The sequence below is a fragment of the Pimephales promelas genome, chromosome 6 (genome assembly GCF_988280905.1).
Source record: "Pimephales promelas chromosome 6, fPimPro1.hap1.1, whole genome shotgun sequence".
Lineage (NCBI taxonomy): Eukaryota > Metazoa > Chordata > Actinopteri > Cypriniformes > Leuciscidae > Pimephales > Pimephales promelas.
Genome location: NC_142774.1, coordinates 8,830,227 through 8,854,977, shown reverse-complemented (window position 1 = coordinate 8,854,977; position 24,751 = coordinate 8,830,227). Strand labels below are relative to the sequence as shown.

General features: G+C 35.9%; 1 protein-coding gene across 3 annotated transcripts; it reads left to right on the top strand.

Moving 5' to 3' along the window:
* The first annotated feature begins 252 nt into the window (after window positions 1-252).
* On the top strand, window positions 253-24,240 carry gsk3bb (glycogen synthase kinase 3 beta, genome duplicate b). 3 transcript variants are annotated; one of them, XM_039688516.2, is made up of 12 exons: window positions 253-538; window positions 796-1,034; window positions 6,990-7,183; window positions 7,388-7,471; window positions 14,687-14,797; window positions 15,792-15,922; window positions 17,567-17,673; window positions 18,388-18,485; window positions 19,667-19,762; window positions 20,021-20,207; window positions 21,547-21,642; window positions 21,725-24,240. In XM_039688516.2, the coding sequence occupies exons 2-12, from the start codon at window positions 947-949 to the stop codon at window positions 21,781-21,783; spliced, it is 1,251 nt and encodes a 416-aa protein (XP_039544450.2). In that variant the 5' UTR covers window positions 253-538; window positions 796-946; the 3' UTR covers window positions 21,784-24,240. The 3 variants fall into 3 exon arrangements, with proteins under 3 accessions (XP_039544450.2, XP_088988180.1, XP_039544443.2); XM_089132054.1 differs by having other exon boundaries at window positions 749-1,034; XM_039688509.2 differs by having other exon boundaries at window positions 253-1,034.
* Window positions 24,241-24,751: the final 511 nt, after the last annotated feature.

Genomic DNA, 24,751 nt, shown 5'->3' with positions numbered 1-24,751 from the left:
AAACATTATTTAGGTTAGAAATAATATATATATATATATATATATATATATATATATATATACATTATACATAGAATATATATATATACAAGATTTTACATTAAAAATCCTGAACATTTATTTATTTTATTTCATTTTATCTGAAACAGCACATCATAAACGTATTAACAGTACGTTTTAGTTGTCGACATCTGTCAGTTCGAAAACGACTCCGACCAGTCCGATTCGATTCATTGTAAAAGATCCGACTCACATGAATGATTCTTTCACGAATCTCAACGGTAACAGGAGGCATCCGCGGCTGTGTTAGTAGAAAGGGAACATCTTCATCGGGGATTTTTCTTTTTCTTTGAGAGCTCAAGATAAAGCTAGCGACACCCTTCAAATCATTTAGAAGAAAGAAGCCTGAATAATTAGAAGCCGGATCTAGATCATTATTCAAGGACTGATGCGGTCATGGCAAGTCTCGGTGTCAGCTTTATCCGATACTCGCCGGCAACATCTGCAGGATATAAAGTGAAAGATAAACTATAATCGAGTAAGTTTATCTGATCACGTTAGATTTAATCTTTGCGCATGCGAGATAACAGTTCTGCGCTCTGGATATGCCGATATATGAACTGAGATAGCGATAGGCTGAATGTGTGTTCAAGACAATGTGATTTTGGCTTTCCATAGACATTTTCCTGTGACTTTATCATCGGCAACTCTAAGACGGGGACTCATTTGTAACATTTGTTTTGTGCAGTGTTTTAAACGGCGTATTAAAGAACGCATATCTTCATCTCTCATCAGCTGACCACCTCTGAATTCATTGCATTAGAAGAGCTACACTGGAGTTTTCCTTCATTTGCACAAACAGAAGCTTTTGTTGGGATCCAGACATTTACTAGTGTGTTAAAGGAGCCTAAAAGGATCGTGGTTAAAGAGTAACGGGATCTTGGAGATGTCAGGCCGGCCTAGGACCACCTCATTTGCAGAGAGCTGCAAGCCAGTGCCGCAGCCTTCAGCCTTTGGAAACATGAAAGTCAGCAGTAAGTATTATAATCTCCTCTGTATCTCATATCATAACCTTTCTCAGTCAAACACCATTTGAAACACAAGAAATGCTCAGTTGGTGTTTTGTATATGATATACAGTTTGTGAGCATCTGTCATGTAATCTATCCCCTAATGTAGTGCTGCGTGGATCTCAAGGGGTGGGTCAGGTCCTGTCTCTTATTATCAGATCTACTCAATGGAAATACATTTGCTGCATTGTGCATTAAGGAAGCACCCTGCCTGGGCATCATTGCACAGCTCAGTAGTTTTATAGCAGGGAGATTGCAGTGTCCACTCCAGACCCTTTTTTCAGCACAGACAATGACTGTTTACTTGCATGCAAATTCATAGATATTAATCAGAATTTTGTGATGTACGCATCATGTCAGCACTGATTCAGGGTAATTATAGTTTTTTTGTTATACTGTATACTGGCCGGTTTTGGTTGGCACAATTACATGATGCACACTGACATTAATCTGAATACCTGTGACCACATAGATCTGTCATTTGAGGGCTGTCATTGGCTGGTTTGATTCATTGTTTTTACAAGGAAGATGTTTCTGTTGAGCTCATGGCTTGTTTTAGTGCCCTAAAATCCTTGAATAGGTATTGATTTATAAGACCATGAATGTCTTGAGGCATAGCTTACTACTATATAACTTGATATCTCACGTATTTTCTAGCTGGATGAAGTTTGTGTAGCTCCATGAGCTGTAAAAATGTCCATTTCCACTCTTTGAACCCGTGCCCCCTGTGGTTTGATTGACAGGCCTGTCTCCTGAGCCTCAGCCCAGCTGGATCACTCATTTCCTGCACTAATGATGTGTATCTCACCACTGTGCTTCTCAGAAAAGGAGGATCAGAGTGATGTGTGTGACTCACCTCTGACTCCATCCCTTTTTCAAATGTCTCAGTCAATTTAACAATAGGGGAGGACATGGATTGACACTTTGTCCAGCATTTAAAGGGTTAGTTTGGTATTTTACACTTAAACCCTGTTTTAAGATCGTTTCTGATTAAAAAGAATGGTTAAGATTGAAATTTGGACAAATGCTGCTGTCCTGAGAATTTTAGGTTTCTGTGTTAGCACAGGAGGACACAATCATTCATAAAACGCATTAAACTTTAGTTTACAAAGATGTGAAACTCACCGAGTGGTGTGGGTGTGCACTAATATAATATATGTCCAAATTTCTATCTTAACTGTTCTATTTCATCAGAAATGATCTTAAAACAGGGCTTTAAGTGTAAAATACCAAACTAACCCTTTAACACATCCCAGTTGGTGTATTGGTGCTCAATGTAAACTCAGTGAAGCTTGTATTTTTCTTAACACACTACACACACTTCAAAAGCACTTTATTGGCATTAATGGATCCATAAAGAACCTTTAACATTCATGGAACATTTCCATTCCACTAAAGGTTCTTTATGTTGGAAAATAAATCTTTAAATTATTAAAATGTTCTTCACATTGAGAAAATTTGGTTCTTTTAAGAATTGTTCACTGATTCTTTTTGGGGAACCAAAAACTATTCTTCTATGGCATCGCTGTGAAAAAAAAAAAAATAGAACGTTTACAACGTTGCATGCACTTCAAAAGCATGAGGACTCAGGCTGGAATTGATACTGAAAAACTGACCAATCAGAGCAGAGAAGATCAATCACAACAGACTTGTCCGTCCGACCAATCAGTGCAGAGTAGACCAACCACAACAGACTGAACCTTCTGACCAATCATAGCAGAGTAGACCAACCACAACAGATGGGGCCATCTGACCAATCAGTGCAGAGTAGACCGATCACAACAGACTGAACCAGCTGACCAATCATAGCAGAGTAGACCAATCACAACAGACTGAACCATCTGACCAATCATAGCAGATTAGACCAATCACAACAGACGGGGCCATCTGACCAATCAGTGCAGAGTAGACCAATCACAACAGACTTGTCCGTCTGACCAATCAGTGCAGAGTAGACCGATCACAACAGACTGAACCAGGTGACCAACAATCAGAGCAGAGTAGACCAATCACAACAGACTGAACCTTCTGACCAATCAGAGCAGAGTAGACCAATCACAACAGACTGAACCATCTGACCAATCAGAGCAGAGTAGACCAATCACAACAGACTGAGCCATCTGACCAATCAGAGCAGAGTAGACCAATCACAACAGACTGAACCATCTGACCAATCATAGCAGAGTAGACCAATCACAACAGACTGAGCCATCTGACCAATCAGAGCAGAGTAGACTAATCACAACAGACTGAGCCATCTGACCAATCAGAGCAGAGTAGACCAATCACAACAGACTGAACCATCTGACCAATCATAGCAGAGTAGACCAATCACAACAGACTGAGCCATCTGACCAATCAGAGCAGAGTAGACCAATCAGAACAGACTGAACCATCTGACCAATCAGAGCAGAGTAGACCAATCACAACAGACTGAACCATCTGACCAATCATAGCAGAGTAGACCAATCACAACAGACTGAACCATCTGACCAATCAGAGCAGAGTAGACCAATCACAACAGACTGAACCATCTGACCAATCATAGCAGAGTAGACCAATCACAACAGACTGAGCCATCTGACCAATCAGAGCAGAGTAGACCAATCACAACAGACTGAACCATCTGACCAATCAGAGCAGAGTAGACTGCAAAAGGAGGGGTTTAGAGAGACCGGATCTTGATCCGTTTTCAGACTCTTTGAGGAATTAGGTGATCCTGCAATACATTATGAGAAAGTTATGAGCATTTGGCCTTAAATGCATGAAAACCTATTATCGGAAAACTCCAAAACAAAATGTTATAGTATTTTTGATCAAATCAATTCAACGTTGCTTGGCATAAGAAAATGAAATATAGTTTAAAATAATTGATTTCAATTATTTAAATATTATAAAAGCCAAATAATTAATTAGTCTTCAGTTTGTGAATGCAAAATATCATTTCTTTTTTGCATTTTGAATATTGTGCATGCACGTGAGAGTAACGGTGGTGCTGGCATTGATCTAATCAGCTGACAGCAAATGACTCGCGCCGTCAGCTTTACCAGCTGACTCATCCTGCTGCCATTAGCAACGCCCAGGCCTGAGGCAGCATGCCTTCCTCCACAGGGTGTGTCCTAAAGAGGGGCTACACCTGACCATGTGACACTCTCATTACTGTCATGCGGCAAACCGTCTGTCTAGACATACATGTCAGAGAACAGCAGCAGGCCTTTCATTATAGCCGTGAAATTGCATTTCATAGCTCGTATTAAAGAATATACTGTGAACCTGTCAAAGCAAATTAGGCCTTTAATCCTATTTAGAGCTATCATAGACCTTCTTAGGATAGATCTCTATTTAATGGGTATGAAAACGAGCCTGTGGGGGACGGACGTCTGTTGATTGAGGCAATTGTGGTGTTGATCATTAATATAATTTTGTTTACAGTAAAATATATATTCAAGTGGACAAAAAAAATCTAAAGAATAGATTGACGTTGGTATCAGATATTGAATAATTAATTGTGCAATGAATTGTATTATTTTTGTATTTTTTATCGAATTTTTAATTTATCATTATTTATTGGCCATAACATAAGTAAAATAAATATGCTTTTCATCAGCCAAGATTGTAATATATCAGGGCATCCCTAAGCACAAGCCATTGAATGCATTTAACAAATGTGCCTATGTTTATGAAGTTAATTATGATGGCCAACCTGAGGTTCATTATAATATAAACAAAACTAAGAAGGAGGAAAATTCTGCAGAGATAATCATTAGATATTCACAATCGGTTCATGTTTATTCAATTCATTTTCATCATTCATTATCATTGCGGATGGTGAGGGATAACCATTTTGTATGTGAGATAATGTGCTTAATGCTCCAGCCGTCATGATGAAAAGTCTCTTAGCCGGGAGAGAATTAAGCTAAGCTGTGTCTTATATTAAATGCCTCGGTTTATCTGAATTGCTAAATGACTAGTCAGTTCCTGAGCTGGATGGTGTCAGAGGAGCAGGATGGGACGATGATCTGGGTTAGTAATGGGCCGTGACTCAATTAAAATTCCATGCTGTGTAAGTTTGGCTCATCGTGCGAGTGTGTGTTCACGCTCACACCCTCTGACTCATCAGATTTCCCCGTGCTGAACGTGCGGTCGGTCTGCACTTCACTCCACGGTTCACCTGACCTGCCAAACACCATAAAAGTAGCCCGTGTAACTAACTAGTGCACTACATTTCAAGTGTCCTGGAGCTGTATGTTTGCTTTGCATGAGGAACAGACTGAAATTGACTGTATGTTTGCTTTGCATGAGGAACAGACTGAAATTGAAGTCATTTTTACCTGAGCATGAATGAATATTTTTTTTAAAAATATATTTTCATCTTTACTTTCATCTACAAGCCAAAAATACATTTTATGGCTTTTCTCAGTCCAGAAAGCTCCAAATTCAAAAATAATTTCACATTTCTTCTACATAAAATACCAATTTTAAATACACATTCATCTTTCCAGAGGAGAAGTATCAATTTAATACTCAGTATACTTAAAGCGAAATTAATGAACGGACTGATGTGACGTCGTTTCAAACAAAATCAGGTCGAAACCAATTTCATCTGGAGATTGCCAAAGCAAACTTTCCGGAAAAGTTCGCTCCGGCTGCTAAACACCTTTGTACTACCACTTAGAAAGCAAACACAAGCCGAGCTGCTAATTATGTCTTTTATTTTGAAAGAGTATTTTTGTAACACCAATGCATTCCTGACCTAGAAGATCTGCAGTGAATCATGATACTGTCTATTGTTTGAAACCTGTTTGGAAATCCTTGGACTTTCCTTCTGTAGGGAGTGTGTTTATCAAAAACTGAAGAACGGATTCAATATTGCTTACCATACTTTTTCCAGAAATTAGTCTGCTCTGTGATTGTCTCGCGTTTGTTTGGTCATAAAATGAATCATTCTCATGCATAATTAAAATGTTTGTAAATGTAATCATATTCTGCTGCTTTGTAAATGTACACTACCATTCAAAAGTTAAATATTAAATTTATTATTAAAGGATACATTAAATGGATCAAAAGTGACAGTAAGCACATTTATAATGTTACTAAATATTTCTATTTCAACTAAATGCTGTTATTAACAGTCATTTTTAAATTGTAATAATATTTCTTACAATATTTTGATCAAATAAATGCAGTTGGTGAGCATAGAGACTTGTTGAAAAATTGTACCAACCCCAAACTTTTGAACGCTATTGTAGCTAATGAGAATGTGATTGGTTTATGTAAAATATCTTGACTTTATGGTGATTAAAAAGTGAAAGAAGTCACTGATGTTATTTCCTAGTGGCATTTAGTTTCCATAACCTCAGGTTTGGCCTGGACTAGATCACTTTTTAAATGATCATCTGGCTTTAGTTTCCAATTAAAATTCTCATTGTCCTGATTAATGATCCCATTTTCCAGCTATACACAGTAATAATCCATAATTAAAAATCACAAAACTTTATTTAGTCAGTTTTCCATTACTGGACTGCAGACGCACCAAGAAACCAGACCTTTGCTACATTGGAGGGCCATTTAAAAAAATGTTTGTTGATACTAAATACTCTTAATAGAAATGGAAATTCACAGAGAAGGAAAAAGGTGAGTTTCAAAATATCTTTCTAGTGTATAATTGAGGGCACTTCCCATTTTATGCTCATATTCCTCATTTTCATGTTCTCAAGCACTTGCTCAGGGGTGTGAAAACATGGTGAGGTGTGAAGCGGATGTGTTTAATTCGAAAATGAGCTCAGGTGTATTTGGACACACACGCAGGAACACACATTAATGATGATATTAACACCTAGAGCTCATGTGACCGTGTTAAACAGACCAGTGAATTACAGAGGAATATTCATGGTACATTGTATTTTCTCTCTCTCCTTAGGAGATAAAGATGGCAGTAAAGTCACAACGGTGGCCGCGACCCCTGGTCAGGGTCCCGACAGACCTCAGGAGGTCAGCTACACGGACACAAAGGTCATCGGGAACGGCTCGTTTGGGGTCGTGTATCAAGCAAAGCTTTGCGACACCAGTGAGCTGGTGGCCATAAAGAAGGTGCTGCAGGATAAAAGGTTTAAGGTATGAATGTGTGTACACCGTTGGTTGTGTGTCCAGCTCGTCGTCTTTAGAAAATCTGAATGAGCCCAAGTGCGTCAGATTTGTGAGGCCAAAATAAGTTAAACGTTTACCCTTGTGGTGATATGGTTGACATTTGCTTACCATTTAGCCTTGTATTGATGTCAAAAAAAAAATTCTTTCTCTGTCTATACTTTTTTTTATCAGAATCGTGAGTTACAGATCATGAGGAAGTTGGATCACTGTAACATTGTACGTCTGCGGTACTTCTTCTACTCCAGCGGAGACAAAGTGAGTGCCACTTTTCTTTTCTTCCCTCCATTTTTCTAAGCACCATCAAGCCAATTTCTAGCCAATGCTCTGGGTCATGGGATATGTGTTCATATGGTGCAAACCTAAGTCAATAGCAGTCTGATACGTGACTTTATTATGAGGGACTGCTGCAGAGCCCCACTGGTTTGGTTTTTGCACACTAAAATACACTCTGGACACCAGCAAACTCACACTCCCTTACTTAAAGTTTGTACTCTGTAGCTAAAAAACTAAGTATACATCAATGGTTGACGGAGGACGTGTCTGAAGCTTGGTGTTGATGCGACCTTCGTAGTGACAACAGCCAATCACGTTACTTCCAGCTTGGACCACAACACAAAAGTATATAAAATATATATGAAATTATATTTTACATAAAGGTCCAGTAAGAAAAGTAAGATTTATTCTCCCTCAATTAATAGTGTAATGCAGAAAAAAAATCTAATTTTCATTAATGTAATGTAAAAAAAAAAATTATTTATAATGACATTTGTAAAATATGTGTATATCATAGCAATATTAATGCAATATCATAGTTATTATAACATTTGTAAAGTGTTTTTATTTCATGGTAATATCAATATCATGTCATTTGTAATGAAATTTAAACATTTTTTCACATATTTTGATGTGTTTATATTTTTATAAATATACATTTTTAATTGCAGTAAGATTATTTAACCCTGAAAATAAATGCAATCAAATAAATAATAATAATGATATATATATATATATATATATATAATTATGAATTTTTAGAAGAGTTTTTATAGAAGTCTCTTATGCTTACCAATAATGTATTTATTTAATCAATCAATACAAAAACAGTCATATTGTGAAATGTTATTACAGTTTAAAAAACTGGTTTCTGACTGGTTTCTTTATATATATATATATATATATATATATATATATATATTAAAACTAATTTATGCTGAATTTTGCCAATGCTTTGCTTATGCTAATACTGAATTTTCCACATCATTACTCCAGTCTTCAGTGTCACATGATCCTTCAAAAATCAGTCACTGAGAAATCAGTCTAATATGCAATTTTTTTCTTTATTCAAAATATATATAAACAAATATTTTTAACAATTTGTTTGATGAGATTCTTCATTATGAACAAATTGAATGAAATGTCCCTCTCATGGTGCGGTGCACATAACAAAACGTTTTCATTCATCTTCAAATTCATTATATGAATAGAACTATAAATACTCTGCACAATCTTACAGTATGTTTAGCAGAATACACTTGCTATGCCAGCAGGGTGGTATTTTTGTTGAGATTTACAGCACTTGCTGCTCAGGCTCTGCAGTTTTGACCTGCGGATGGGATTTCTGGGTAATCCTGCGAGAGCCCCGGGGGCAGAACCTGTCACAGCAGTGGCCAATGAAAGCTCAGTAGGAAAGTTTTGATTGATGGGAAGATAAACTGTTAAACCAGCCCTATTTTTACTGTATGACAAGTTCTGGCTCCTGTGCAGCCAACCAAAGGAGCACTTTGTGTATGTGTGTGTGTGTGTGTGTGTGTGTCGAAGAGAGTTCACAGAGTTCAGATTTCCCTTTTAATGTATAATCTATACAGAGATCATACAAATAAGATCAGATTCTTGTCAAGATCTTATAACGAGAATACTGTAGCATAAATTTATACTAGCTGCAGACATCCAAAATCACCCACTTCATTTTCTTTTCTTTTCTGAGAAAGAAGATCAAGGTACCACACAATGTAACCTGACCCTAACCACGTTCATATATGCATAGTTTATGTCAGAGGTCGTCCGCTTCAGTCAGGAGGGCCACATTCATATATAAATATAGATTGCAGCCTCATGCATTGCTTGTGGTTTGGGAAATGATTGTGGTTGTGAAACATGAGGATTTTACCGAGTAAAAAGAGTCCTTTTCATCCGCGTACACTTTTGTTTTTCTTCACATTTTAGATTGAGTGAATTCAATTGAAGTGTCACATCAGTCAGAAAAGCAATCAAGGGCCTTTCCGTGACTAAAGCAGTGTTTAACAGTATATATGTCTTTTCCTGCTGCTGGCCTTCGCCAGAAGTTGAGATTTTGACTTGCTCTTTTAAAGGTTCTTTTGACTGTACTAAAGCACACAAATACCTTATGTTTGCAGAGATGTAGGAAATGTGCTATGTTAATACTTTGAAATAGCTTTGAAATATGCGTTCTGTGTCGGACTGTCTGTTGTTTGTTTTGGTCTGTGTGATTTTGGTCCAATTTACCAATAGTATTTTGAAACCGAGGGTTGCCAATTGGCAGAAAACAGCAATGGAAGCTAGAGCCAGACCGATATATCGGCAGGCCGATATTATCGGCCGATATTAGGCATTTTCCAAAGTATCGGTATTGCAGTTATAATGGCCGATAAATGAATATTTTTAAAAAATAAATTAAAAAACGGACGAAACACACTTCAACCATGTCAGGAGTGTTGGAGTTGTATAGTTTGTCCACCAGAGGGCACTCTACACCATCCCTGTTGGCAACACTTGTTTATAACGCGCCACACATTCTGCAAACTGCTGATCCAGCCAGATTCGGGCAGAGAGAACCAGTTATCCGCGAGTGAGATCATCGGTGAAGTGTGTTCTTGGTAAGTTGGTCACGAGACCAACTCAAAAATGCATTAAAATGCATTATCATATTATTTTAGTTAAAACTCATAAATAACTACAAATAACTAATGTTAGGGAAATCTGTGAATGTTTTGTTGCACGTTTCTGAAATATCGGCCGATATATCGGAATATCGGATTTTAAAATCAACAAATATTCGTATCGGTATCGGCCTTCAAAATCCTTTATCGGTCGGGCTCTAATGGAAGCCTGCAAACGAAGTGGGCCGCAAATTCTACCCGACCTAAAGCCCTGGCAATAAAAACATTGCAAACATATATGTCAGCTGATCAACTAATACTGTAAAGCTCAAAGTATACTTCAGCCATACGCGCCACCCCTCTGTGTGTAGACCAATTTTTGTGACTGCAGTACCAGAAAGGAAGGCCTGGGTATACTTAATTTCCCGCGTTCCGCTCTGTCTCGCACACAGTTGAACACGCGAGCCTTTCAAATGCTCCGTCCCAATTGTCCTATGGCTAAGCCACGCCCCCTCCACTCACTCAGACAAACAGTCAACATTCGGGGACAGGCGCTATGGCGGCTGTCACAGTAGGAGACATTTCACAGGAAGCAATTGGTGGTTTTTGGAGACAGAAAGATTATATATCATCTCGAAGTCACCTAAAGGGCCTTAACTATGCATTGGAGGGTTATATTAATAATTTTATTGTTGAGAAGGTCGATGAAAAGCTTCAGGCAAAAATGTACAGGTCACAGCGTAAACGTGATAACCCCGCATATCGTTGCCATCACCGTTTGGTTTGCTACAGTATTTACACGAATCATTCAGCACAACATTGTTAACATTTGTTATCTCGGTTATTTACAGATATGTTAATGAAGCTGAGTGACATGATGTACACCGCAGTTAGAAGCTAACGTTAACGTTTTCTAATGTTAGACTAACGTTACGTTAGAGTTTTTGAAGATAACGTTCAAATACGTTGTTGACTTAACTTAGCACAGATGTAGACACCCTTGTTTAATTTATCCACGTTTAGTTGGTGTTACCGCATAACTTAATCCAGAGCAGACACTTATTTCGGTTGAGATGTGGCTTGGGAAAGGGTAAAAAATACACACCGTCACCCAGCCTCTCGGGAACCTAGTGTTGGAGTTGCATGTACCCCACGCACACCATTTGACCATTTTAAACTTAAAATCACAAGAAAAAACAAATGAAAACTGACGAACTGCAATGCATTTCAATGGACGTGGAAGCAGGGAATGTCCGAGTGTATTGGGTTAGATGTGCACTGTGATTGGCTCATTGCGTTTGAGGGCGTGGCTTAGCCATAGGGTAAGCATTTTAATCTAATGTGGTGTAAGCTGTAAATCTTGTTTTTCTTAGTTTTAAACGCAGACTTATCGTTATTTTTTTCGTAACTTTTAAAAAAATCCTATTCGAAGGCTCCTCCAAATGCGTCTTTCGTTTCCCGTGAAATGAAGAATACAACAGATGGATCCTTCACGGCCTTGCCTAACCCAGAATTCATTGCGCGAATTAATTGACTAAATTACACTTTTAAATGTAAACTTAAGTCCGCGTCCTTTGAAGGATGCAGCCTCTGAATTAGGCACAAAGAGTGCCTTGAAACAATCAACTCTGGTCATATTTTCTTGTACCATGTGTTTATGGTTTGAGGATATGGGCACTTGGCTAGTAACAGATGAATTTGCCCAAAATGCTCTACTTTGCATGGTTGGATGGTACGGTAGATAATTTTTTGTTGCAATTAAAGACTGTTTAAATGAATACTTTTGTCCAGCGAGGGTGCACTACCTTGATCAAAAGTGACGTAGTGAATAGTAGAAAAAATCTACTTCAAATAAATGTTCTTTTAAACCGTATATTCATCAACGAATCCTGGACGAAATGTATCACTATTTCCGACAAACGTGAAGCAGCACAACTGTTTTCAAAATTGATAATAATAAGTTTTGTGGTAAGTCTCAACAAGTATTGCTGCAATTTGAAGGACTGAAGGACCCTCTTGAGTACTGAGATTTATTACCACCACAGCAAGGGTTACAATAACGTGTTGATTCAGCATTCATGTCTACATTTGTAGACATGTTCAGTTACGCTGGTATCTTTGTCCGTCTCATTGACAGACAGCGAGAGCTTCCAGCATGGTGACATAGTGTCTGACCTTTTGCGAATTCATCCCGACGGCTCCCCTGGTGTCACAGAAACAGGATCAGTTCTGTTATGTTACCCTGTCCAGACAGAACGCTCACCCATTTACATACCTCTTTAGTCTCTTGGCAATGGTGCGGTTGAATCAAAAGTTCATGGATATTGACTATCACACTTATAGTCAAGAACAGCAGTGCAACCTAAACTCAGCAGTGTGCAACTAAGTCTACAACCGGCTATTGCATTCCACAATGCAATTCACACGTCTTTACTTTCCAAGCACTCACTATGTCTTGATTTAAAATTTGATTGGACTAGGGATGTGGCCGAAGCCTGTTTCCGAATTCAGAAAGGCAGGGAAAATGAATAACACATTCTACGGAGCCCCTAAAGGGACATGGTCAGGCTTGCTGCGGTAGTCGGCTACATTACATTATATCAGATTCCAGTGAATCAGGTTTCAGAGAGATGACTGGCAGGACGATGTCGGAGGATTTGGAGTGCAACAGATCCTGAAACAGAAAATACAGACCGGAAGACAAAAGACAACAAGCGCAGCGCTGAAAAGGGGCGGGGCTACATAAGGTCTATAAATTCTAAAAATATCACTGTATTTTAAAATGTGTAAAACGCATGTCTTTAGTTATCACCTGTATGAAAGCACCAGCATGGAGCCTTGATATCAATATTTGTGATTTATCAGCCTCTTTTATCTAAGAATTTGTATGTGTGCTTGAACAACCAATCACAGCACATCTCAAACACTCAATCACTGTTCAGTGGTGAGGTAGGAAATGGCTCAGTTCCTTTGGCTGGTTCATTTTCCAGCTACATTAAGAAGTTCTTGCTTCTGGGGGGAAAGAGAGAAATCACGACTGTTTAAATAGTCAATGTGTCTCATGTGTGATGAGTCTCAGACCCCCTAGAACGTCCCCCAAGTTGAGAAATATTACACTACAGTTTAAAAATTTGGGGTCTGGAATAATTTTCATTTTATTTTATTTTTTTAAACTCTCTTCTGCTCACCAAGGCTGCATTTATTTGATAAAAAATACAGGAAAACTCCTATATTGTGAAATATTATTATTACAATTTCAAATAACTGTTTTTAATTTGAATATAGGGGTCGGCGAAATGGCAAAAATATATCAAGATATTTTTCAGGAAAATCACGACCTACGATTTTATCACTATTCCTTTTCATGTTGGTTTTACTATTTTGCAAGTGACAGCATTACAGCCAAACTAATGTCCTAATTTTAAAAACATCCTTACAATGTAAAATACCAAATAAAAAGAATGGCAAACATTTAGGCTATAAGACAAAAATCTTTGACAAGATACAATGGAAACATGAGGGCTATTTAAACATCAAGACTAATGACTAACAAGAAACACCTGTGAACAATCAAGACGATCTACCAATTTAAAATGCAGTTTATTCGTGTGATGTAGAGCTGAATTTTCAGCATCATTTCTCCATTTCTCAGTGTCACATGATCCTTTACAAATGAATATCAAGATTTTATGCTCAGGAAACATTTCTGATTATTATCAGTGTTGAAAACAGTGCTTCATATTTTTGTGGAAGCCGTGATGTATATTGTCAGTATTTTTTCTTTGATGAATAGAAATAGATCTTTTGGAACTGTATAAATGTCTTTACTGTCACTTTTGATAATTTCAATTCATCCTTGCTGAATAAAAGTATTTCTTTCTTTCAAAGAAAACAAAAATAATCTTACAGATCCCAATCTTTTGAATGGTAGTGTACATCAAAGGAATGGTTTGTTATATTTAATATTCAACCAAAAATGCCTTGTTAATTACATAACCTCATAGTAATGTTTATTTATCACTGGATAATCTAGTGAACCACTTTTGATGCTGTTACATGTGTGTGTGTGTGTGTGTATATATATATATATATATATATATATAGCCAGTAAACACACACCTGAGACTGTACATCTATCTTGATCATTTCTTGTAACTAGGGTTTGAAATTAACTTTTTCACTCACCAGACAATTTGACAATTTGACACTATTTCTTCAATGCAAATGAGCTAGCGCACCGTTATTTTGTTGTGTAGTGACAGGCATGTTCAAGTAAGGCAGATATGCACAGATTCTTTGCAATGTATTTTTCATGATGACTCACGAGTTGAGTGTTTGTGCTAAATCTGCACAGATTTGGATTACACGAACTTCCCCAGCAAAGTAAACATTAGGTAACACACCAAATTAGCCAGTGATTTTACAGCGTTACCCGCCACAGTTCGTTTTTACCTGCATTTGGCGGATTGTTGAGTGTTCATTTCAAACCCTGCTTGTAGCCCATAACCAACCTATAAAGATGTTTTCTAGATCGCAAACACTCTCTCTTTTGTCTTTTTCTTCACTTCCACAGAAGGATGAGGTGTATCTGAATTTGGTGATGGACTATGTGCCTGAAAACGTGTACCGAGTGGCCAGACACTACAGCAGAGCCAAGCAGAATCTTCCAATGGTCTACGTGAAGGTAACATCTCGCTCATTTTTGACCAAAAGATTTTACGTTTTGTTTGTTTTGAAGTTTTTACTTCATCGGAATGGTACGAAACTTGGTAAAGGTTTTGGCACTTGCTATGTGAACACACACACAAAAAAATCATGGATATGAATCGAAGGTTAAATGGTCCTGAAAAAAATGGTCACGCTTGTACTCAAAAATGAGCGCATTGGAAATGAATGGGACTGAATGGGAATGGGAAACATTTGATACTGCGCCCAAACAAAATCTTACTGAATGCACATTTTTTGAGATATCAAGCTCATATTTGGAGCACAACTTGTTTAGATTTACATCTTTGATTTTCATGCAGTTTTACAGTATAAACTTGTTTTTGAACATGTATATTTCATATAAAAATTGAAAATAATAATTCTTTAGCATTTTTCATATTAAACATAAAAAGTTACTTTTTTAAAACTTTTTTCACTTCAGTAATAATTTTCCAAGTGTCAAAAGTCTGCGTGCTCAAAAGCTTTGAATATTTACGGCAGTTTAAGTTGGAAATTTAATTGTCAGGTCTATGCTCAAAAATTTACTACTTTACTAAAGTGACTACAGCATAAATATAATTTAGTACTATAAAGTCCCATTATTAAACTAACTAAAATATAGTACGTTCATGTTATTGAAAAATTTTGACCACCATGCGTTAACAGAGTCTGACATTATTCGCTAATCTAAAGATGTGTGATTTTCTAAGTTGGTTTAGTGCTAGTCTAGCTCATGGAACAAAACTGCAAAACATAGTTTGTGAATCCAGTCAACTATGGGCTTTCTAATGTAGCTTGGTTGACCATGGTGGTCTTGCTGGTTTAGAGGTCTTACAAGCAGGATTCTTCTGTTTTCATGGGGATCTGTGCCATATCTTAGTTCATCTCTGAGATTTCTGTGGATTCATTTGTAGATTTGACTCTGTATTAAATTCAGCTGTATTAAAGTCACTGATTATGTGTGTTTTCAGCTATATATGTACCAGCTGTTCCGCAGCTTGGCGTACATCCACTCGTATGGGATCTGTCATCGAGACATCAAGCCGCAGAACCTCCTGCTCGACCCAGAGACAGCCGTACTCAAACTCTGTGACTTCGGAAGGTGAGATAGTGCTGTAAAATTAACAGCACTTATTGATACTGAGATATTGAGTAAGAAATAGTTGAAGCATTGACTGAAGTTCTGTGTTGATGCTCATGATCTTAATAAAAATCACTCTTTTTGGTGATTGAAATTAAATGAAACTTGTGCTTACATTACTTTTCAAAAGTCTGGGGTCAAAAAAAAAAAAACTTTTATTCAGCAAGGGCACATTAAATTGATAAAGTCATAATAAATAGGCTACATTAATAATGTTAAAAGAGATTTATATTTCAAATAAATGCTGTCTACTAATAAACGTTCCGTCCATCAAAAAAATCTTTCTAAAATTTCTAAACAAATATGAATGGTTTTCTACACTGATAATAATCAGAAATGTATTATGAGCTGGAAATCATCATATTAGAATGATTTCTGAAGGATCATGTGACACTGAAGACTGGAGTAACGATGCTGAAAATTCAGCTTCGATCCCATTTCAGAAAATAATGAAAATTTTAATAATATTTCACAATATTACTGTTCGAAGTGTATTTTTGATCAAATAATTGCAGCCTTGATGAACATGAGACGCATTTCCAAAACATTAAAAAAGTTTTTAACAACAGTGTACATATATTTCTGTACAAATTGATTATATGGAGATGTTAGTTCAGGAAAATCATGCAAAATGTACTATACAGTTTAAAAGCATCCCAGGATGCACCTCATGAGGTTGGTTGAGGGAATGAGGGCATTTTGGTAGAGTGTGAATAGCAGAAGTATAAAAACAATAAACTTTGCTTGTGTTCTATATAGAAAACGTATTTGGGACCCCTAAAAGGTTCTATACAATAATAAGAACCCTTTAGGGAAAAAGAGTCTATATGGAACCTTTTGGGTTCATTCATTGTCATTTGTTTTGTTCTTTCTGGATTAAATATTTCATATTATTGACAAACATCAATACCCTAAAATGTATTTATGAATGCATGTGAATGATCACAAAATTCAAGATATGTGGTTAGAAAATTTTGAAAATGGGTTATATCATTTTATGAAGTTAATCAATATCACACGAAGAGTGACATTACAGTTTTTCTCCTCCAAAAATCAGCATGATTAAAATGTGACAGTACGTTACTACAACGGTTTAATAAACAATGATTTAATTACAACTACAAAATGTTGCAGAATAATGTCATATTTGAATGAATAATAGCCTATAAAGAACCTTTGTGCCAAAAGGGATCTTTCTTGTCATTTTAGAACTTTTTTTAGCATAAAAGGTTCTTTGGAGTTGAGTAAAGAACCCTATGCTTCATATAGAACCCCAATGAACCATTTTTTCTTTACTGGAAAACTTCATCTGGCTATTTCACGGAAACTGAACAAGTCTCATGTGCGAATGTGACTATTCCCACTATCAAACCCGACACATTTAACTTTGTGCATTCTGATCTGACTTTATTCGAATAAACTGTTCAAAGATCCTCTGCGGTGAACTAAATTTGGCTCTAGTTAATTAGTGTATGGTGATAAATACTGATTATGATTATTGTTCTTATGATGATAATGATGGTTGTTTTGATTTACACCGTTGTTGCTGTAATTTCTGGTCTGATTCTCTCTGTCTGTCTCTCGCGTTTGGTCCGTCTCCTGCAGTGCAAAGCAGCTGGTGCGTGGTGAGCCTAATGTTTCGTACATCTGCTCGCGGTACTACAGAGCCCCTGAGCTCATTTTCGGAGCCACAGACTACACTTCCAGCATAGGTAAGGTATTCTTCTGCTTTCTCTACCCTAAAACTCTTCTTAAACTACGCCATCGGCATAGGTGCACTAAAAGAAATGATAAAACAGAGAGATTCAGTATCACACAAAATCCTGTACTGTTATATATCACAATAAAGCAGTCATAATATAAACTTGATTAACTTGATTGTCTTTGTGATGTCAAAAATATTTATATTTCAGATTTTAAAAAAAGCCTCTTATGCAAACCAAGGCTGCCTTTATTTGATCAAAAATACAGTAAAACAGTAATTTTGTGAAATATTATTATTACTATTTAAATTTTAAAAGGAAGCCATCATTACTCCAGTCTTCAGTGTCACATGACCCTTCAGAAATCAGAAAACAAATTGTTGAAAACAGTTAATATTTTTATGGAAACTTTGAAAGTTTTGAAACTTACAAAGTTCATTTTTTAAAAATGTAAATGTTTGTTACATTATAAATGTATTTACTGTCCCTTTTTATTAATTTAATGCATATTGCTGAATTTATTTCCTCAGATATATTCAGAGATTAATTTAGATATTTGCATGGTTGAAATTACATGCATCAACAAGCGATGTTGTATCGGTTAAATCACACCAACATAGTTTTTGTGTATTGTATAAAGAGCTCAAAAACACACTGATATCTGTGATGTAACAACAGTATTTGCTGTAATATTCAGTGTTTACCTTTTGTTTTTCTATACAGACATTTGGTCGGCTGGTTGCGTACTGGCCGAGCTGCTTCTTGGACAGCCGATTTTTCCCGGTGACAGCGGTGTCGATCAGCTCGTTGAGATTATCAAGGTGTGGAAATGTGTGTGTTGCATTTGAGTTTTCATTAATAACATTTTGATTGCTTCACATTTTGTTATTGCCGAACTGAAGAGTTAAATCACATTATTCACTTCTCTTAGAGAAGTGTTAGTGTTCAAGTAACACAAAGTGAAGTTACATTTCTTTTTTAAGGAACTTTCTCCTAGTTTACAGCAGAATCCTCAGTGTACTGTTAAAAAAAGACTTATTTTCTGATCTATAAGGAAGTGTTGTTGCTCTTATCCCTATCCTTTTTCAAAAATTGAAATAAGACTTAAATAAAATAAAAAATAAAAAAATAGTATATGAAAATTCCTAAATTTAATGAAAATTAGAGCTGCCTCTTCAGCAGCTAACTGAAATAAAATAAGTTGAAGTATAAAAATGACTAAACCTAAACCTAAAACTGAAATAAAAAATGAATAAATAGAAATATATTTTGAAAAAACAGCAAAACAACAAAATTGCTAAAACTTTGACTAAATTAAAAATCTATGTTTAATAGGGCTGTGAAACGATTAATCGTGATTAATCACATCCAAAATAAAAGTTTGTTTACATAATATATGTGGGTGAACTGTGTATAATTATTTTGTATATATATATAAATACACATACATGTACAAATATATATTTAAGAAAAATTAGTTATTTATTTATAAAATATTTATGTATAGTACAAATTATATATATATATATATATATATATATAAGCAAATATTTCTTGAATATACATGCGTGTGTGTGTGTGTGTGTGTGTATTTATATATACAAAATAATTATCCACAGTTCACACACAACACATGTGTTATGTAAACACAAACTTTTATTTTGGAGGCGATTAATCGTGATTAATCGTTTCACAGCCCTAATTTTTAAATATTAATAGTTACTATAATAGTATTTTATGAAAAGTAAAATAACACTATAGCATCCACACACACCACTCATCAGCAAATTGATTCCAATGATTTCGTTCCTCTGTATCTTATATAATTGTTGCTGTATTCTGAACTCTCAACTCTCACATCACCTTTATTTCTATAGCGCATTTTACAATAAAGATTGTTCCAAAGCAGCTTTACAGTGATAACAGGAAGAAATAGAGAAGAGAAAATAGTGTCATGTTTCATTGTTGATTTAAACAGAATAAGAAAACTTGTTTCCTCCAGGTGCTGGGAACTCCAACACGAGAGCAGATTCGAGAGATGAACCCAAATTACACTGAATTCAAGTTTCCACAGATAAAGGCGCACCCTTGGACTAAGGTTAGCATGAGTGTTTCGATGTGCTTTATGCTTTTCTCCTTCTCTTTTCTCCTTGGTTTAACTCTAGGCTTTGATGCTATCCTCTATACTGCTGTCTTTACACCCTTCTTATAATGCCTTATAAAATTACTATTGCAAACAGTTTAACTGCTCTCTCGTGACTTATTTAAACCTCGATTTATATATCAAAAATAGTACTTTTGACAGTCAGAAGTTTATATTATTGTACTAAAAAGCCTGTTGTTGTCCATATGTTAGGTTTTCCGGCCTCGGACCCCTCCGGAGGCAATAGCCTTGTGTTCCCGATTGTTGGAGTACACGCCTACAGCCCGATTCACTCCTCTCGAGGCCTGCGCTCACACTTTCTTCGACGAGCTCCGTGAGCCCATCCTCAAGCTCCCGAATGGACGAGAGCGACCCGTGTTGTTTAATTTCACCACACAGGGTATGTGGCACACAGATGCACAGCAGGTTCATGGTTTCAGACCTGTAGATCGGTCGCTTTGCTCCGAAACAGGGATTGAAATTGTTACAAAGTTGCATTTTCTTCTTGGTTCAGTTCTCTTTGACCAAAACTTGTTGATACAAGTCAGAATGGCTGAAATAATATATATATATATAATACAAATATATATATATATATATATATATATATATGAAGAGTTCAGATGCAAAAACCTCTAAATGCCATTTGAAATTTTCTTCTTTAATGATGATTTTTATCAAACTTGTATATTTAAGTTCAGTAATTTCACTTAAATAACAATTAATAGGTAATTATCATTGCCATTTAAGTGAAATTACTGAACTTAAATATACAAGCTTGATAAAAATGATCATTCTAGAAGAAAATTTCAAATGGCACTTAGAGGCTTTTGAATCTGAACTCTTCATATATATATATATATTTGTTTGTCTTGTTTTTGTTATTTATATATATATATATATATATATATATATATATTTTTTTTTTTTTATATATATATATATATATATATATATATATATATACAGTATATATTCTTTTTATATATATATATTTTTGTTATATAAATATATATATATATATATATATATATATATATATATAACAAAAAAAAATATATATATATATAAAGAATATATATATATAACAAAATATATATATATATATATATATATATATATATATATATATATATATATATTATTATTATTTTTTTATGGATGGACCATGAGTCTGAATAAAAGGATACTACTACTATATAAATTTAGTCATAATCTATTATTACCTGTCATTTTAATTTCCTTATTTTAGTGATGATAAGCCATTTAATAGGCTCTTTTTTATCCTTCACATTTTCATTTTTCTTTACAAACGTACAAGACAAGCATATAGGCTAGAAATGCATTTATTTATTTATGAAGAGGAAGTTGAACAGTGAAGTGAAGTTCGACACTTTTCAGGTTTCGTCATGAATAAATTTCAACAAGCTTTGTTACTTTTGATATGAAACAAAGTCTCAGTTTTCAAATTCTGTCCATTTTAGCACAAAATTCAAACCATAAATACAGTTTTGCCGCTCTATATTGTGGCGTGAGCGAGAGATCACCGTTGCGCCTCAGTTAAAGCCTCAGTTCTTTTTACTTTGTTACAGAACACAAAAAAAATCCATAAATGGACATCTGGAAATATGTTGAAAAATACAGTCCGTATCATGTCTCTGTCTTTTTATTTCTTTTTTTTAACAACTGGAACCTTAGTGTAAAGCGTTACACAAATATGTTTTGCATTTAATGATCAGAGTTGTCCAGTAACCCCTCGCTGGCCACCGTACTCATCCCTGCACATGCTCAGAACCAGGTGGATAACTCCGCCCAGTCTGCCACGGCTGCAACAGGTGAGCGTTTCACTTTCAGCCTCTCAGAAACCCCGAGACTGCTCTCACAACCACTTTCAGTAATCATCTGTAATTGTTCCAGGTGCCATCAGTGGACCGAACGCCAACGCTGCCTCTGCCGCCCCCAATCCTACAACTTGAACCCCGTCCACCTGTCAATGGGCCAACGCTGCTGCTTATTAGCCACGCCCACTCCCGGGAATCAAGGGCGTGGCTAAAACGAAACGAAAAGCTCATGGTATGATGGATGCGCCAACCAAACCTTCCCCAGCCATCGTCTTTATTTTTAGTATCAGTGTTTTAATTTATTCGCTCTGAAGGACAAAACGAGGGCTCAAAAACATGCCTCAGGACTGTCTGCGGTCAGGTTTGAAAATTATTTCTCTCTCTCTATATATAGATATTCACACACTATTATAAACAGTTACACTACAAATGTGTTTCCACATGCCTACTTGGACTTTTTTAAAGGGGAATCTGTATGCTGTAGCCACGGCTTCTTTTATAATCGTCAGCTCACAGGTGGTTTCTGATTGGCCCAATACGACCGAGCCACGGACAGATTTCCAGGGCTTGTGTACATTCTGTAGACTATATGTGCTAATGACCTTTGCCTTTTCCCTCAGTATTGGGCGGATATATGTTGTGTGCTTAGTTTACGCTGTTTGCTGCTGTGTAACTCTTTCTTTTCGACCACTTTAGAAGGAGTGACACTATCCATTTGTTTTCCTGCTCGTCTTCCTCCTTCCTGTTGTATAGAGCTTTACTGGACTCTACACACACATAATATCGGATCATTTTCTGTGAGCGAGAGTGTATGTGAGTGCATGTTATGTGTCTTATGTCTATAAATACTGTATGCTCATTCTTGAACTGTTAGTGAGCTACTGTAAAAGAAACAAGCACGAATCTGATAATCAGGACCTTAACATTGAACATGTGAACGGGTTTCTGTTGAGAGAAAAATGCCGTGGTTTGGCTCTCCAAATCGTCTCTTCTGTCAGTTGTGTTAGAATTTAGCGGGAATGAGTGGCTGGGAACGGTATGAAATTTTTAACCGTCTGGACTGCTCCATCAGGACACTAATGATAAGATCTCTACAGAACCTTTGCTTCCACTTCTTGTTGTTTTTCTTCCTCACGTCCTCTTTAGCGTCCCCTAGTGTTAGTGGAAGTGCACAACTGAGGCTGTTGTGTTTTGTTCATCTAAATATAGTCACTCCAGTCTGTTTATTTACCTCCCGAAAAAAGTGCTGTTGAAAGAATGAAATGATGTTCACCCAAATATGAAAATCATCCATCTTTTACTCGCTCTCATATGGAAGCCCATTTCCGCCACATAAGAAAAAACGCATGCTGCATTATGACACAAAAATCGAATTTATAAGATTAAAATTAATATATGATATCAAAAAGTCAAAATTATAATCTATAAAGTCAGTTTCGACTTTATCACAATCTTAATTTATGCAGTATGTCATAATTTAGACTTTTTAAAACTTTTGACTTGGCTTGTAATAGCTTCGTCATAGTTATGATTTACAAAAGCGGAAATGGACTTCCAAAGTTTCAAACCTAAATTATATTCTTCCTTCCGTAGACCCCTGAGGAAATGTTACGTTCACAATCACGCTGATCTTTTCTATTCAAATGAAATTTGATGGTGACCAAGAGTCGTCAAGCTACAAAATGGGTATCATAACAATAATCCATATGACTTGTGCAATATTTGAAGTCTTCTGAAGTCGTACAGTTGCTTTTTGAGGACATTTTTAAGTGGTTAATAATTCCGTTCTGCCATATATCTCAAGTATTGTGGTCAATCTGAATATGCACATATTCAGATGTGTGATTTTGTAATTTTTGAAGCTTGAAAGATCCTGATCTCCATTCACTTTCATTGTATGGACATGATTCAGCTTATCACAAAAAAATATATATATATATATATATTATTTTATGGAGGTGAGTAAATGATGACATTTTAGTTTTTGGGTGAACTATCCCTTAAACTGACTAAGTACTTCCTGTAAACTTTTGTTGTTCTTTTGAACTGGTTTTGAATTGCCAACTATTAGAAAAATGTGATATTATACAAGGTGCTTCATTTACTCATGTATTAAAAACAATCATGTTTAAATGTATGCTTGGCAAAGGGAAATTGAATTGAATTTCATCTGCTGAGCTCTTGTTCAGGTCAGTTCTTTATCACAGCAGGGAAAATAGACAATTTTCCCCTTTTTATACTTTTAGTTCAAAGTTTCTGAAAGACTTTCTTAATCATGCAGGAATTTCCTGTATGTTCTTTTAATTTTGAGGGAAACTTACATGTGCAGTTTTTTTTTTGTCCACACTTTTTTATGATTATGAATGATATTTGGGAGTATAGTGTCATGTGTCTAGTATTAACCCTCATGTGGTGTTCGGGTCAATTTGACCCGGAGAAGATTTTCTTTTTCCTGAAAATACTAGTTAATGTTATCGCTTTGGACTGAAACTTAGTGACTTTGTTCCCAAGCGGTATAACTATATCTCATTTGTTTTTTGAACATTTTCGTATTTTTTTGTGGGAGTTCTGTTACCTTGTTACACTTGTGGTGTTCCCGGTCAAAAATGACCGGTCTATACAAAATAGCTTATAAATCACTCATTATACCATATTTTCACCCAATCTTGGATTCAATCTTTTTGTCAACTTGTTCTCTTTCAATTAGGACTGGTTTTATATTTCTGTTTGCATCTGATTAATCGTGGGCCTCATTTATCCGAGAGTAGGCATCTCATTTTTTGAGTAAAAAATAAATAATTTATGAATAAATTTGGAAATATGATTTTTTTTTTTGAAAAAAATGGTTACTGTTCATCACTCTAGTCTACTCTAATGATTTACCAGGAATTTTGTTTTGAAACTTTTGTTTTGTAAAAAATATGGAACATAGTCACACTTGTGGTGTTCCCGGTCAAAAATGACCGGCCTATAAAAAATAGCTTATAAATCACTCATTATACCATATTTTTACCCAATCTTGGATTCAATCTTTTTGTCAACTTGTTCTCTTTCAATTAGGACTGGTTTTACATTTCTGTTTGCATCTGATTAATCGTGGGCC